Source organism: Dermacentor andersoni, chromosome 7 (genome assembly GCF_023375885.2).
Source record: "Dermacentor andersoni chromosome 7, qqDerAnde1_hic_scaffold, whole genome shotgun sequence".
In the NCBI taxonomy this organism is placed as follows: Eukaryota; Metazoa; Arthropoda; class Arachnida; order Ixodida; family Ixodidae; genus Dermacentor; species Dermacentor andersoni.
Genome location: NC_092820.1, coordinates 151968517 through 151986170, shown reverse-complemented (window position 1 = coordinate 151986170; position 17654 = coordinate 151968517). Strand labels below are relative to the sequence as shown.

The following is a 17654-nucleotide window of genomic DNA, read 5'->3' as shown; positions in this document are numbered from 1 at the left end:
CTTAACCAGATCGAAGGTTCGAGAGCTCGCTGCAAAGGCGGTAGTTGCGGGGCCGACGTTGTTGAACGATGAGAAAGGGTCAGAGGCGCAGCAAGCTGGTATTCAGAGCACGCCCGAACTGAATAAAATTGAGCCTGTAGCGTTAAAGGCACCAGATACTGGAGAGGAAAATCCCGACACGGGAAGGTTAGAAGAGCTGTCTCCAGATTTGCTCATCGCGCCTACGTCAGACGGACTTAACAGGTTGCTAAAAGTCAGCCGGTCGGCTTTGATAGCCGAGCAAAAGAAGGATGGCAGCCTAGAAAACATACGCTGCATTATCAAGGAAGGTATCGCCAAGAAAAATGCTCGCTTTGTGGAAAGAGGTGTGGTCCTGTACCGGAAGTATCTAGACCGCAGGGGAGTGGAGTTCGATCAGCTGATCGTGCCTCAATGCTATCGTCAGGATCTGTTGCGCTTGTCGCATGGGGGTTCGTGGTCCGGACACCTAGGAGTTAATAAAACTAAGGACCGTCTCTTGCAAGAGTACTATTGGACAGGGTGTTTTCGGGACGCAGACCACTTTGTGAAGACATGCGACACCTGTCAGCGGGTGGGCAAGCCAGGGGACAAATCGAGGGCGCCGTTGAAGTTGGTACCTATCATTATGGAGCCTCGCTTTGCAACAATATTCCTTTGAGGTGCGTTACAAAAAGGGGAGTCTCAACGGTAACGCCGATGGCTTAAGTCGAAGCCCCTAACGTGGGAATCAGCCTCAAAATTGCTTGTTACTGATGTATTTCTTCCTGAGGCAGGATTTTTAACCTATTGCTTTTGTGTAGTGTTTCAAAGTGATGATGTGCTTTCTAGTGCAATTTTCCGATTTGTGGACGCGTTCTGAGTGCTGCTAAACTACTGTAAGGAACTAGGCAGCAGTATAAAAGGGGAAAGAGCCTGGCAGGGCTTAGTGAGGGTTGTGCCGTGCTTGCTGACTGAGCGGTTGACTTTCGGCGTAGTTCTAACGCTTGCCGGAAACGAGAACAAAAATGTCAACTCTCCCGAAGTCACTTTGCAGTGTCCTGTGTGCACCTGAACGTGAGAACGAGGCCTTCTCTGTGCGCTGCGCTCAAGAAACGCCAAAGGACGCCCGACTTCGGTTATGAGCATCATCGAGCGACATCCCTCCGGACAGCGGATGCAGTCCCCTGACCATCGGGATCTCCTTCCCCCGGCGGGGCGGTCTGTTACGTTTCGCCTACAACGCGCGGTAATGCCGGCGCGGATGCAACGGACGCCGGGGCTTCGTTCAAAGCGGCGGACATTTTGGCCCGTTCGACGCCGCCGCAACGCCTCCCCGCCAAGCGTGTCCAGGCGTGTTTCAGTGCCACGTGTCTTCGTGTGTGCGTGTGTGTGTGTGCCCACGCTTGTCAAAGCGCGGCAGCCGGGGAGCGGAGCTCCCCAAGTGAGGTGCCAGGAGGTCTGTCCGTCGGCGGGTTGGCGATGCGTCACTACACTCGGCTCAACATGTCTCTCGGCTCGACCGTGCGCGCCGTCGTGGGCTCATGCTCCGCCGTCGCGTGGGCTCATCCCGTGACCTTCCTTCTGGCCCGCGACGCCGAGAGTATAAGAGCAGCTGCCCCCGGACGCCAGGGGAGAGGCTCCGATTTCTTCTGTTGAGTTACGTGCTCTCCCGTCTCTCCACTTCGGTCGACCTGACCGGCCGCTCTTTTGCGTTGTTAGAATAAACAAGTTGTTCTGTTACCAGTCTACTCATGCTTTGCCGGGACCTTCGGATGCTTCCAGTGCCCCAGGCCGCCAGGCCAACGCTACCCTTGGGGCTTGCGACCCATTCGCAATAACGGGCGCCAGCACCGAGACCCCAACAAGGCCCAAAAGGCCTTGGTCCAGAGAGCCATGCTGGCGGCTTCGACCAATGAGGTCCCGGACTAGGGACGACACCCAGTATGCATGCAAGGCCCCATCAGGGGGCCCACACCTCTCTTCACTCTAAATAAATGCTTTTCAACACCACAGACCACAGTGTCTACTTCGGATGCCACAAAGAAAGCTTGACTAAACGCTTCCTCGTATGACCGCAGCCGGCTTTGTCCCGCTGCCACTGTAGAATTGGGGATCAGCACAACTGACATCGAATGAGATGTACAGCGTAATTGCGTATAGGCGTCTATTTCAGATGTTTAGGTTGCATTGTCAGCTAAAACAGCGCACGTTCTCACTTTTACTATATGTCCTCGCCCCCCCCCCCCCCTCCTTTTATTGTTTCACGAGCGAGAGCGCGTTTCAGCGGCTAAATAGCTGGCAGCAATGAATAGTGGGCGAGCTACACGCTAAGAATGCTAATGGCATTAAAAAGCAGAACATTTGCCGAGCCTGGGAACGCAGCCCATGATTTCAAATGTGCCGTACGTGTGCTAGCGTACGTGGCCAACGTACACACATAGTGTTGTACTGTTTTAACGGCTGCAAGCTGTAACTGGGCCCACATTCGACTTTTTCGCTGAACTCGCACCTCGTAAGCTTTTTACCTTGCCTGCATAGTGCGTGCGCCTGCGCGTGCGTGCATGCACGTGGGAAGATACAAGGCGGTGTCCGGAAGCTTCTTTCGGGTCTTCCTGACGACAGCGCCGTTGCTTGTAAAACATCTGAGCCGCGTGTGTTCGATCATCATCATCAGCTTGGCTACGCCCACTAAAGGGCAAAGGCCTCTCCCATACTTCTCCAACTACCCCGGTCATGTGCTAATTGTGGCCATGTCTTCAATGGCTTACACCGTTAACAAAGGGGAGGCTGAGTGCGTGCGTGGGACAGGATGCAGCCTCCGAAATAACGCCACACGGTCAACAACAACGTTTATTTTTCATCACGGGTGCGAAATTGGCCATGCTAACACTTGAAAGCCGCGAGTGTACGTCGCGCTCCCACGTTGCGGCGGATGATCGCGCTTAGAATGCAGTTTCAACGTACGATGCGTCGTCTTCCAGCTATATATATATATATAGGCTGCCACAATGAGCACTTGTCGCGACAAAAAGGTCGCTTCACATCGGCGAAATACAGCTGTAACGCCCCAGACACGCGTCTATAGTGAAAGTCTCGCTCGGCAAGTGCGCATCAATATATCCTAGGAAAGGGAAAACAGAAAGAAAGTTCTATCATGCCATCATGAGGCAACGGAACGCGCATCACAACCAAGACGAGTGGTGATACGAGTACGGTGGGTTTCTCGAAGGCATAAGAAGCCACAAAAGTGTTTGAGAGCCCCCTTTAAATGTAGAGTAGCCGTCGACAATACCAACAACGGTAGCGAGAAACATCAAGTACCGGGGCACCTTGAACGTCTGACGCTGCAGACGCTGATCGGTCAGTGTCAGAGGGCAGGTGTGTCTGACTGTTGCTCCCTTTCACACCCGACGATCCATCCGGTAGGCACATCTGGTGGTATTGATGCATGACGCCGAAAACATTATCTTTCAAGACCGCAGCACTGTGTACCTTCTCATACGAAGCAGAGTTCTTGATCATTTGACCTCGCACTTTCACTTGGCCGCCCATATACAGCTAGCCTGCGGACTCAGTCCCGTGCATTTCAGCACCGCTGAAAGAACAAGTCCGATTCATCTACGACACAAAACAAAACAAAAAATTGATGACTAGACTCCGGACAAGGGTTTCACCACGGCCTTGCCGATCACGCCGTTCTTGGCCGAACTGCCGTTGGTGGCGCCGCCAGCGTTCGCACTGACCGCCTTGAAACAGCATTTGCAGGCGCGCCTCCGGCACCAGAGGGCCTTGCGGTGCGCCCTGGCCACGAGCGCCACGTCACCCCATGTCGGTCCGAAGGCGTAGCCCCAGTCCAGCAGCCCGGAGTCCCTCGGGTCTCCGGGCTTGGCCCACAGGGCCAGGGAGTCCGCCTCGGTCGTGTACTTGTGGTTGATCCTGGACCGAGAGACGCCACCCATCCGGGCCAGGGTGCCGGTGACGTGGACGTCGTCGACCCAGAAGTAAGGGCGGTACTGGGCCTCGGTAGCCATGGCCCGGACGGCGGCCATGTCGGCCAGGTAGGCCCAGCCGGAACAGTAGTCCTCGAAGAAGGAGCCCGGGTATTCGCTTTCCGTGACCTTCCACTTGCTGCCTACAAGTGGTATATACGCGTGATCAGGAGTCAGTGAACAGATACGTAAGAGAATCTTGTGGGAGCCTACAGACAATAATGCCTAGGGGAAATTAACTGTACGTTCACAGTGATAGCCGAGCTGACTCGCCTAGTCGTCTGGTGTCCGCCGGCCACCGTTGCAGAAGTCTCGGAGTGATTTGCGAGAAGCTTATAAAGAAATAAAATACGCCAGGCTTTGCAAAATGGCGTCAGAGGTTGTGACGACGCAACGTATATGGGCGCGATAGCCTTTATGAACACATTCCATGCTCTCTGGTTGCATCCCCAAAGCTATATTAAAGAAAAAATTAAGAAGGAAACCTCAGGGTTCACAGCACGTTGGCTCTTTCTGCAGTGCCCACGGCTCTTCACGGCTTCAGGTAAATATTACTGACTAAACTACACGTACAGCTTCGCCTGCAATTCACAGAACAAAGTTAAACGACACCTATGGCTCAGTGCATGGCTACAGCGTTCTGCTGCTGAGCAAGCGGTCTATGGTTCGATTCCCGGCGGTCGTGCATTTCGATGGCGAAGATACATGTGCAAGAACGCTTGCGTGCTTTACGTCACGTGGTCAAAAATGAATCCGGGCCCCCTTTACAGCGGCGCCCCTCATAACTCACTGTGCGTTTTGAATTTTTTAAGCAATGGCCTTACGCGGTGCAAATGCCATCTGCCGCGTGACAAAATCCAGACGCATATGAAAGGCTCGTGCTATCGCGCTCATTGATGTATACGCACTAAACCCGGAGGATAGCACAGGCACAAAAACCAAACGTTCACCTTGTTTAAGTTTCGTTCACTTCATTTCTCCCCAATGCTAAAATGTGTGTACAGTTTATTTTGTGCCGGCAACTATAGTTTGTCGGCTACCACTCCAGGTACAGTGCTGACGGAATGAAACGCGTCAATTGAGGGCTAACTAATGCGAATACTTTCATTTTCCACCGGCTGCAGTTCGTGTCACATCGACGTAATTTTGGCGCGTGCACTTAGATCTGAGTCCGCTTCACCTTTGGTGACCAGATCCCTATAGCGACATGACATGGCACTCTCGAGTACTTTGCACGTATGCGGGGTTCTTCTAAATGCTATCCCTGTCGCGGTTCATTCCCTGAGCCCTGTACATATAGGTCAGCACTTCATGACAACGAAGTTAACACTAACAAGCTGACTTATTGATTAAATAAGTTGTTTATTTATTGATGCGTTTGTATCATGTATGCACCCAGCGAGTGTGGAATACGGACGTCCAGCGGCTGCCAACTAGGAGATCCACTGAGATTGACAAGTGTAAGCTACGTAAGCTACAAGTGTACGGGACATATGTGAACCCTCACCCACGCTCCTGGAGATGGGCATCTGCTTCTGCACGTAGCAGAAGAGGACCTTGGGCTTGAGCGACGCCGCCACCTTGTCCAGTATGGCGGCCAACTGGAAGACGTGCACGAAGATGTCGTCGTCCATCTTGAGCACCATGGCGGCGGAACCGCACCGCGTCGAGGCCCACCGCAGCGCCATCACGTGCTTGTACGTCAGGTTACGGTACGAGTCCACGAAGTTTCCCTGGACCGTGTCGCCGTACCTGCAACGAGGCGCGGAAATCAGGGGAGGGCACCTCGATGATCAGAAAGAGAGAGAGAGAGAGATAGCAAAGAAAGGAAAGGCAGGGAGGTCAACCACACGAGCGTCCGGTTTGCTACCCTACACAGGGGGTGAGGGAAAGGGGATATAGAAAGAAGTCAAGTAATTAAAGTCCCGCGGTTATAACCCAACGAACAGGCTTGTGCACTAAAAGCAGTACGATCATCGTCAGGCAGGTCGGACATACCCCAAACTCGCCTATAATTTAACCCTTTAATGACGAGACATATAAAACCCAGAAAAAAAAATGTATATTTTCTATCTAAATATTCAAAACACATCTAGAATACTCACAATCATCAAAAATTTAAAGAAAAATATTTTGCGGCAATTTTTTTTCGGAAATAGAAAGAAAACCACAGGCAGGTAACTGGAATTGGGTTTCACCACAAACCACCTAAGGTTTCGTTTTCAATTTGCACAGTCAGCTCTCATCATAGGTGAAGCATAGGTGTACATTTCGTTTGCTTTACGTCACATTTGTGACACCACTGTGGCTGGATATGTTGCATCGGCCGGTCACAAGACAGTGAGTCGCGTGCCAAGCTATATATAGATATATATATATATATATATATATATATATATATATATATATATATATATATATATATATATATTGTGGGGATGCGCGACCGTCGCGCCTCCCCTGATATCTTGTTTTCCCGCATGGCCCCCGTCTCCGTGCGGCGTCGCCGCGTGGGCCGCGGCGGTCGGCGTGGTACAAGCGCGGTGCGAGAGATGTCGCGACCGTCGCGCCGCGGCGGGGTTACTCGGGCGCCGAGGGACAAGGGGCTGCCTCTTTCCCGGCGGGTCGGCTTTGTCGGCTTTGTCTCTTAACGCATACATCTGATTCTTGCCTATTCATAGTTGCTTTTTCACTGTTTTTGGACTTCCTGCGTCTCTGAGAGCATTTTGAATTCTATCCATGTTATACTTCCTTATGTCAGCTGTCTTACGCTTGTTGATTAACTTGGAAAGTTCCGCCAGTTCTACTCTAGCTGTAAGGTTAGAGGCTTTCATACATTGGCGTTTCTTGATCAGGTCTTACGTCTCCTGCGAAATATATATATATATATATATATATATATATGTGTGTGTGTGTGTGTTCAACGGAGAAGCAAGATGGCGAGAGCTGCGCGTAAAAAGTTCGGTCCCGTGTAAGGGCCGCGCTTCATCAAAATTATGAAAAAAAAAGTGCGGCCTTTTTTTCACAATTTTGATGAAGTGCGGCCCTTACACGAGTCTATTCGGTATCGCGCAATGTGGTGGACAGCACTGCGCATGCAAGCGCGGAGAGGTCAATGTTCTTCGAGTCACGAGCTGTTTTTCTAGCGTATACATAACACGAATCCGGAGTATGCCTGAGTTTGACACGCAAAAGGACATCGCGGCGTACGGTGTGTATGTATGTGCATGCGTATATCCAAAACAATGACATTCGTTTGGTGATCGTTTACTACGGCAAATTGGTTTGCACGCTCCGCTTATTCGACGGCAGTCGAGTTCAGGAGACGGCATCCAGTGGCCGTCGCATTCAAATATACACGGCAAAAAACTTCTCTCCAAGGACGTAGACTACGCTTCTTCCATTTATACTATAAGCTTAGCTCGCAGCCTCCATGACATCGACGCTGAAGCTCCTGTTGCAGACGACAAGAGAAGTTCCGCGGTGCAGACATGCCGGCGTCGTCTGCTAGCTGCTGCAGGCGCCATCGCTGGACAACGGAAGGGGGGGAGGAGGCGAGGGGATCGCGCAAATGCTTGACAGGACGACAAGGTCCGGTACCTGAGCGATACATCGCGGAAGTACAGGCTGGGACCCCATCGAGTGCGTCTTTGATAAATTTCATTTTCTCTCATCTTAGCCTTTCGCATGTCCAGGTTCTCCAGACATATTAGCATATTCTGTTGTTCTTATGTGCAGAGCGCAGGCTTCGATGTATATATACCACCCGTGTTTTCTTGTCAAGACTGTCACGTCTAGGCCCGTGGTATTTCTACAGGCAGGGTACGGCGGCTATGCGGAAATTCGCAGCTGGGAAAAATTCAGCGATAATTTAACTGATTACTGAAAAGTGCTAATCAACTTTTGGATTACCAACTTTATTGCTGCAAATCGTAAACTTGAAGTAGAGCAGTAGTGAAGTGATGTCTAGGTAACAGAAATTATACGAGTAGCGCCACTTCCGAGCTATGAGACATTAAAATGTGCTAAAGGATACATTGGCGTATTTTATTAACAGGGACGCCGAGGGCTTCTTTAGTAGATCTTGCGAACGGGTATCTCGAAAGTGGTGGTAGTCTCAGGATTTCTAATAAACACACAAGACTTCACTATTCCTTGCTTTGAAATTCACTATTGGAACATGTGCCCTAAAGCGAGCAATTAACAAGCCAATTAGAACATTTTAGGCAATTAACAATATTATTGTTCAATTTTTTCTTGCTGGTAATAATGTGCGCCTAGCCACATAACCTCCCATGCGAAAACGGCAGATATCTAGATATTATTTTTTTTTCTGGCATAAGAACGAGCACCTAGTGTTTGTTTCGATAAGGGAAGTAGGTCTAGTTTACCGCGAGCTTTGTTGTTTGCAAACAGTCTTCATATCGCGTCTCCATGTGACGACCGTGTTGAACTTTCTGCAATCAGGTTCCTGTGCAAATATGGATTCTGCATGTACGTAGGCATACTGCATAAATGAAAAAAACAACGAAAAAAAGACTGATGCGGACTCTTTTGCGCATGTGATGGGTATGACTGCCCAATATATTGCAACGAGCTTACGGTGCTGGTGCAATGCTTGTTAAATTTCCTTCTTGCTTTCTTTTCCTTCCAATTATTATTGACTGAATAGCAATCGCGGAAGCAGCACGACCGGGACACGAATGTGTCCTAAAAAAAATGAACAATGCAGATCCATGTAACGAACGTGTTAAGATATACGTGATGCGAAGCTGTTAATTAAATGCTAGTAAACTAAATACGATGCGTTCAATTGTCTCGATTTTTCATTCTATTCAGCGTGAAATCTCATGCAATCGTTATATGCCCTGCACCGTCCACACGCTATGCCAAAAGGAAAACAGCAAGTCACGCGACGCAGTGACGTAACGAGGGCGAAGCCGACGTTTGATGCTTGTTGAGGGAAGAATACGGTGAGGAGAAGTGAAAAGGGAGAGAGGGGGCGTGGGCAGGGATATGTATACGACGAAAAAGAGGGCGCTAAGGTTTGATTGTCATTCGCGCGTTTCATGCTTGCGTCCGGGACCTAACGGAAAGTGGCGCGCGCCACGAGGTTTCGCACGTGCCATGTACCACGTGACCCGCGCGGCAATTAGACGAGACGGCGGCCAGATCGACAGGCCAAAACAAACGAAATGACACCGCGAATGGTGTACACATTAATCCAGCCAAAGGTTAATCAATGATCCGTGGAAAACCGTTAGGCCTAGCAAAGATACCAAAGAAGCGAGAGAGAACCCTTTAATGAAAGGCAGAGATTTTAGCAGGCGTATAGACATCGCTTATATGCTACTCTGCGTGGGGAAGGGAAATGGGGAGAGAAAGAGAGAAGGAGAAAGGGAGAAAAAAAGAAGGCACCAGTTAAGAAAAATTGGGCACTGAGTCTTCTGACTCATGGTCAATGGCATGCAGTGGTAGAGTCCTTCGGTGTACGCACCGTCCTATACAATGAGGTGACAGAATTCGCTGCGTGAAAGGTGCATGAGGATGACAGAGTAGAACTAAAGTGTGTCGAGTTGACCACTCGACAAGAATAATCACGGCGACTGAGTTTGACTAATCTTATAGTGTATAAAAGAGACCCAGCACCGTCTCCTTCAGCCACTGACCTGCGGTTCTCGCGTTCCATCCGCTCTTCGAGCGCCGGGTCCCCGGGCGTCCTGGCCAGCATGAAGACGACCCTGGTCGTCACGTTGCTCCTCGGCCATCCGGCGCCCCACGTGCTGCGGATGACGTCACGCTCGGCGAAGTGGGCCGCGGCCGAGTGCACGAGGACCAGCAGCGCCGCTTCGCGACCCGGGGCGTCGGCGCACGGCGGCGCGTCCAGCAGGTAGGCGAAGTCGCGCAGGTCGATCAGCCACGTCGAGTTGCGGGTCGCGTTGCCGTCGCCCAGCCGCCCGTGGGCGTAGCGCAGTCGGGGACACGGAATTGGGTCGTGCACGCACGACTGCACGCTGCGCCGTTTCGGTTTGAATTGACGCGCCTGTCGCAACGTCCCGGGAGCCAGCGAAGTCTTGAGCAGGACGTAGTAGAGGCCCAGAACGGCCACGGTCGCTAGCAGGGCGGTGGGCTTCAGCTTTCCGATCCCGAGGCGAGCCATGCCGGATCGCACCATTAGCTATAATTGAAAGCTACACAGGAGTTTTAAAACTTCTCTTAAGACTTTCCAGTAGAGGTCGACTTATATGAGAGAGGCAACAGATGTGGACGACGGTCCCTGTATAGGAAGGTGCTACGGGGCTTCAACTTTGCCGTCGAGACTCGAGGCCGCGCTGAATTGCACCGTTCAGCACGCACGCTCAGTAAAACGCTCGGCCACCATACAGCACTACGAGTTTTGACTTTTCGAGAAATTCCAGTAAAAAAGGAATACCTATAGGTCAGCGAACTTTTCGATCACGATGCGAGTTAAGCCGACTTGTACCGCAGAGTGTACAGTATTATACTGCCACGAACAGTCAGACTTCTCAAGACCCTTCAGACAAGGTCAAAGACACGAAAAAAGCGACAGATGGGTGTCTACGGAGTACGGGTTGGTCACTACAGCAGCGGTCGCTTTCGGGGAAGTGGGTTTCGACCGAACGATGCGGCAGGTCGCAGGTTGTAGTGGACATTCCCGCAATCTGTCATGCCAGTCGAAAGCCTATAGATTCTCTGCAGAAAGGTCCACTTAGGTCTGAAGAAAGGCGGCTGATGGTGCATGAAGCACCGACCTTTCCGTGAAAAAGTGCGGAACGCTGTACTACTCACTGACACACCTGTTCCTGAAATTCACGAACAGCACCCATCGAGCGCGTGATCGGCGTTCACGCTTATTCGACGACTGGGAAAAATCGAATGATGTTATCCTTCGCGAAACCGCTGTTCTCTAAGCTCGATATTCATAGCGCAGAGGTGGGTTCATGCCGTTGCTTCAGGCATGCGACATGCGTCCCATATGACGTGAAGTTGACGACCCGCTCATATAGGGTCAGGGTGTCAGCCAACTGCGTCGTCACGGTGGGAATATTCCTTTGTGGGTCATTACTGTATTGATTAGAAGAGTACACAGGAATGGCTAACATGGACAGTTGAAATGAAAAAAAAAAAAAAAAGAACATACAGTTAATTTCGAACGTACGTAGTTTTCTTACAAGGTGCAATCAGCGCATACGACTTCCAGTACGCTGCCTATGCATAGTACGCCGATATATAGAAAGACAACCTACTAAGGAATATTGATTAACCTTGAGTCATATATGTTCAATTAGTGTTAGCAGAATGCTTTCCAACGGTGTCAACCTGTTTCATTCACTATTTTACAGTTGTATCGTTTTTTAGCATCTCTATATCTATATGCGCTTTAGCAGCTACATATCGGCACGTCCGGTACTCAAACAATTTCGACGACTGACGCGTCAACACATTAATTTAATGGGAGAATGAAGATGACTTTCCCGCTTACCTCGACCTTGGAAGCCAGCCTCCTCGTTTTAGCAATCCTCCGGCGACGTACAAGTCGTGTCGTGACTGATCACCGCTAAACATAGACCTGGTTCGATCTGTTCCTCGTTATCCGCTACTATAATGGCAAGCGGTAATCTCACAGCGGCTCAGGAAACGAACTTTTAGTAGGAAACAGATCACTTTGATCACCGGCGTACGACCCACGAATATATTCTTAAGAATATCAAAATAAGGGTATCGAACCAACGTACACGTATATTACATGCCTAAGCATTTGAGGAGCCCCTCGTATTTCGACGACTGTGACCTACAGCACTTCTGTCATTCGACGAACGAGTCTACTTGCCCATGATGGAAGACTTAGTGGCCATCAGTAGTGAACTGCGTGGAGGCGATCTTTCAAACTGGAATTTTTCGATTTTCCTTCTAAGTCGAACCGAAACTCCGCACTTAGAAGAACGCACATTCACCTCCGTAAGCGCGCACCAGGCAGTTGGCACAGTACGCACAGTATCAGTGACGTAGTTGCCGAATCGTGCTGATGGAGCTTTTTTCACAGAAACTTCCGAGGAACAGGACGGTCCCCGCGAGCGCCACTGGCCCGGGGCGTTGTTACTATGCGTATCGGAGTCGCCGTTCAGCAGCCCGGTCTTCGAAGCCGGGACAGCATCCGTCCGCATCTGGCGATCGCGTCACACACAACGTCCTCCTTCCAGACGACGGCCACTTCTCGAAGGCACACACAGGCACGCGTGAGCGCGCGCTCTCGTGCGGTGTACGTACCTACACGACTCCCATGCGAAAGGGGCCTTGGGCTGCCGGCCGTTGAAGTACGCGTCGAAGGAGAAAGCCCACGCAGAGCTGCACGCCGGTGGCGGCTGCCCGCGTGCGCGTGGGCCTGGCCTGGCCCACCTGTTATATCCCGCCCGGGCGGGCAAACGTTGAAAACGAGTCGTCGCTGATTTAGCTGCTCACTGCTGCGACGCGCAGTAGTACTTTACGTCGGCTCCGCCGGGGGTCCCGCGTCCGGAAGTCACAGCGGGGCGTGTAACCGATGAACCACGGGAGACCGAGGGGCGCGGTCCGGCACGCCCCCCCCCCCCCCCCCCCCCCTTCCGTCAAGCGTCGACGACGAGGTGGTTCAGAAAATAAAGAAGAAGGAAAAAAATAATAATAACCGGGCATGCATGAACAGCCGCAGCAGCAGACGATGCGAGCGGTGCGCGCTTCGGCAGCAGACGACGCGCGATCTCCAGAACAGACGATACCTATTACTACACTCAGAACCACGCTTCGCTCGCTAGCTCGCGCACGACTATTACTTTCCCGCCGCGTCGGTCGGGTTTGGTTTCTCCTCCACCGCACGTCGACATTACGCGACGTGCATCCGCCTCTCGGATAGCATTAATCTCACCGCCGCCGCAGGTGTCAAAGGTGCCACGCCTCTTCTGTACTGCTATATACCGGCGGCATCGGGGAGTCGGGAGAGGGTGGGTGACGCACACACACACGGTGAGAGAGAGCGCGCGGGCGCTGCTACTTACTACATACATGGTACTGTTGGCGTCGTTCCAAGCGTGGAGCAGCAGACGCCAGCGACGTAGCGCGTGTAGCAGACGACGCGCGTGAGCGCGTGCGGTTGGGCGAGGTCAGCAATAGACAGATGATGGGCACAAAGGACAAGGCGGAGCGAACAGGAAAGTGGCGCCATCAATCAGTAAGTTGGTGTGGTTACAACGGCCGACTTGCTAGAGCGTCGAAAACCATGTGGTTGATACCCGTCATTCTCATACCGGCTGCCTTTCATAACAACATCAGGAGCCATATTTTAAGCGTATGAAACACTCAAATACGAGATAGACAGAGACGTAGAGAGGAAGAAGCAAGATAGTAGAAGGAAAGGAGGCAAGGAAGACAAAAGAAAGAACAAATCTATAAACGACAAACACGCCGATTATTGGCAATAGCGTAACGATGGAATCTCAATGACGCGAACTAAGCTTGTCTGTATTAGCTATGTAACAACAGTAGCGGATAATGTACAGGCAAATGCACACATATCTAGATGCATTTAAACATACACATTGTAAAGGATTGGCCACGAATGAGCAGTTATATACAGAGTGTTTGAGTGAACACTTTCGAAAATTCTAAAATGTTGCCTGTGGCAGATAGCTCAATTCTAGCTCATGAGTTTGTCTATTCGAAGCGGCGGACACTACTTGCACAAAAAATTGAAATGCAAATCCACTAATTAACAAAGATTCGCTAATTACGTTTCTAACCAATTATCTTATGGCTCATATTGTAATTTAAAGATTTTAGCAGTGGAGTTCGCAAGGCGGATCCACTTGGAACGAATACTCAGGATGACACCAGCTTCGAGATATGAATTCCCGAAATTTGCAGAGAAATGCATTGGCGTTCCAGTTACTTCTGTGCTTGAATGCCTAAAAAGACATTTTGTTAAGAAATACACACACACACGGTTGTATCTATCACCAATTGGCCCAACAAGAAGTGCTCCTTCAGACTCCACGTATGTGCCATCTCAAACCTCACCATTCGGGCCGTCAGTACGGGTGGAGAGGGGTAGTGGGGGGGGAGAATAGAGAAAGAGAGAGAGAATTGGTAACATAACAAGGAAGAGAAGCTGCGAACAATGATCTTCACACGTTTGTAGCGGTTCATATAGCAATAAGCTGCAGCAGAGTGTAAGAACTATAGCCATGAAAACCAACAGCGGCAAATTCAGTGCGAGATCATAAACATTTCCAGACACGCAAAAAACTGATGCTTCTAATTTCTGCAGCGTTATCAATTCCTGCCAGAAAATCTGCAATTCAGCTGCCGAATAGTGCAACTGTCATGCGCCCTTAGCAGACGCCCCTGAGTGACGTCACTGACGTGACTGTTCACGCTTCATCTACTGGGCGAACGAAAAGCGGGTAATGCTTGCTTCGTGCTCGCTGCGAAAAAATTTGCATAGTCGGCTTCTTGCAGGTGCGGAAGTGGTTTTGAACTCGTCAGATAACGGGCTTCAAATGTTGCATTAAGATCTATCATTTGATCATTTTGGTTAAAAATAATAAATTGTTGAGCACGAGGTCGCGGCATCGAATCCCGGCCACGGCGGCCGCATTTCGATGGGAGCGAAATGCGAAAACACCCGTGTACTTAGATTTAGGTGCACGTTAAAGAACCCCAGGCGGTCGAAATTTCCGGAGTCCTCCACTACGGCGTGCCTCATAATCAGAGTGGTTTTGGCACGTAAAACCCCATAATTTAATTTTTAATTTTTAGAAATAATAAATTCGTAATTACTTGTCTGATTACTAACTCGGGCTATCTTAATACGTATACTGTGTCGAAAGCAACCCCACGGAAATAGCTTAATTATACAGTGTATACCGGGTGTTTCAGCGAATGCTTTCACAATTTTTAAAAGATTGCCTGCGGCAGATAGCACAATTTTAGCTCATGAGTAGGTCTACTCGAAGAGGCGGACATTACTTGTGCTAAAAATTGAAATGCATAATCAGCTAATTAACAAACATTCACTGATTAAGTTTTTAGCCAATTACCTTATGGCCCATATTGCAATTTACAAATTTTAGCAGTGGAGTTTGCAAGGCAGATTCGCTTGGAACGAATTCGCAGGGTGACACCAGTTTCGAGATATTAATTCCCGAACTCAGTGGAGAAATGCATTGGTGTTCCAGTTACTTTCTTAACGAAACATCGTTTTATGCATTCATGCATAAAAGTGACTGGAACGCCAATATATTTCTTAACAAAGTCCGGAAATTAATATCTCGAAACTGGTGTCATCCTGAAAATTCGTTCCAAGTGAATCCGCCTTGCGAACTCAAAGGCTATTTGTAAAATGCAATATGGGCCATAAGTTAATTAGTTAAAAGATAATAATAATATTTGGGGTTTTACGTGCCAAAACCACTTTCTGATTATGAGGCACGCCGTAGTGGAGGGCTCCGGAAATTTTGACCACCTGGGGTTCTTTAACGTGCACCTAAATCTAAGCACACGGGTGTTTTCGCATTTCGCCCCCATCGAAATGCGGCCGCCGTGGCCGGGATTCGATCCCTTAGTTAAAAGGTAATTAGTGACCTTTTGTTAATTAGTCGACTATGCATTTCAATATTTCGTGAGAATCATGGGCACCTCTTCAAGTAGACCAGTTCACGAACTAGAATTGTGATATCTGCCGCAGGCAAACTTTAAGAATATTTAGAAGTGCTCAAACACCGTGTATGTACATACTATACATTTCCCGCCAAGATAATTAAAACACTCTTCCTACTACTACTACAGTCAGACCTCTATAAATCGAACACGGATATAAGAACTTATCGGATATGACAAAGCAAATATAAAATACTCGCCGATTTCAACATGGCACGAATTCATGCTTATAACGAATATCGGATATAACGAAAATATTTCCGTGTCGTACAAGACATTCTAACGATGAGGCTCGATAGTACTACTATTACTGCTACTTGAGAAGGGAACTCGCAAGTGCAGCATACATGCTCGCCTGTACACCAGATTTTAAAACCATACTATTTTGACTTCAACAGATTTTATTGAAGGGACATGGAAACTTTGGGTGGCGGGTGTTTTTTCCGAACTGCAACACATTCCATTTCTGTTTAACACATTAACAGGCATTGAATTCAAATGGTATTTATTGGCAATACGTAGCTGGACATGTTAACTTTTTTTTTTTATAATTTGAGAATTCAAACCAAAATTTGGACACAATGATTTTAATTAGAATGATTATTGTTGCTCAGGCAACATAACCTCTTTGTCGCTGCCATTGTCCCTTGACACCACGTAATCAACGTCCAAGTAATCTAATTCTAATCTAAGTAGTCAAAATAAGTTCTCGACTTTCTGCATCATCCACTATTTTTGAATATGCGCGTTTGATAAACATGCAGGCTTTTTGTACCGGTCCACCATGTCAGATAACAAGAGAGGCGCTCAGAACTGACAGTAGTTGTTATAAGCCCTCCAATAAATTAAGTGATGATGATGAGTATTTTTTGGCATTTGGCATCCCCCTGAAACGGGGTGGCGCCAAACTGGCACCTGGCCTGCTTGATCTAATCGGGTGTCAGGGTGACGCCAAACACTTGCCCTGTGTAACGGGGCAAAATCACTAGTTGACCAGGTTCGAGAGGTCCATGGTGAAATACCTCGCGAGGATCATAAGGAGTTTCTCTCGCGGAGTGCAATACTTCATCGTGTGTGGCCGCCTAGTGCGCCCAAGAATAAGGGAGACTTCTCGAGTATGTCTGCTTCTATCGGCACCGACCCAAGTAGCACTGTAATGGCAATGCTGCACCAACGTCGCCCGATGTAGGGCCATCACAGCTCAATGCTGGCCTAACAATGGCCCTACTTCCTACGCAGCTAGGGTAGCACGCGTCTGAGCTTTCATAACCCCGAGATAGCCACCATAGCCATTACCGCTTCCTCTAGTGGCGAGCGACCGCATGCGTGGCCCGGAGCAAAGGCTTTCGAGCTGCGCTATCTCCAGGATAGACGGCCCACACTTTTTCGAAGACAAAATTGCTGCGTCCTTGAGCATTACCTTGCCATGACCTCGACTCCGGCTAGGCGTAAGAAATGCTTAGCATTTAAAAGACCACTCTTACCCCGAGAGGAGGCTAGATAAGGCAGAAAAGCTGCAAAAGCAAAAGTGGTGACGCTAGCTTGAAGTTCCTGCACCAGCTTGTTCTGAGGTCAGAAAGTGGACCGCAGGGATGACGGCACGTTAGCTTGATTGGTTAAGCCATGCAAGCACAATGTGGAGGATGTGCATTCGGTCCCCACCAGTGGCAAGTTATTTTTCCTTTCACTTTCATTTCCCTTCAACTGACTAGGTCTACATTTCAATTAAACAACAATTAATTACCTTCCCCCCTACTTTCCTTGGCTTTATTGTCTATCACCTTGTATAATTGCAATTACACTAATAGGTGATTAACGTGCATAAGGGGAGCACAACTATGCAGAAATTTTTGCAATCCATGGACTGCTGGAACTGCACACTCAAGGTACTTCATACAAAGCTGCGCAAGTTGACTTGCGAAAAACCAAAACGATTAAAATCTTAAACATGGAAAA

General features: G+C 49.3%; 1 protein-coding gene across 1 annotated transcript; it reads right to left on the bottom strand.

The window, feature by feature from the left end:
- Positions 1-2832: 2832 nt before the first annotated feature.
- Positions 2833-12577, bottom strand: LOC126533570 (beta-1,3-galactosyltransferase 5-like). The gene is made up of 3 exons (XM_050180734.3): positions 9659-12577; positions 5497-5741; positions 2833-4132 (listed from the first exon to the last, which is right to left on the bottom strand). Exons 1-3 carry the CDS (start codon positions 10162-10164, stop codon positions 3651-3653), a joined length of 1233 nt encoding a protein of 410 aa, XP_050036691.1. The 5' UTR covers positions 10165-12577; the 3' UTR covers positions 2833-3650.
- Between the last annotated feature and the right edge of the window lie 5077 nt (positions 12578-17654).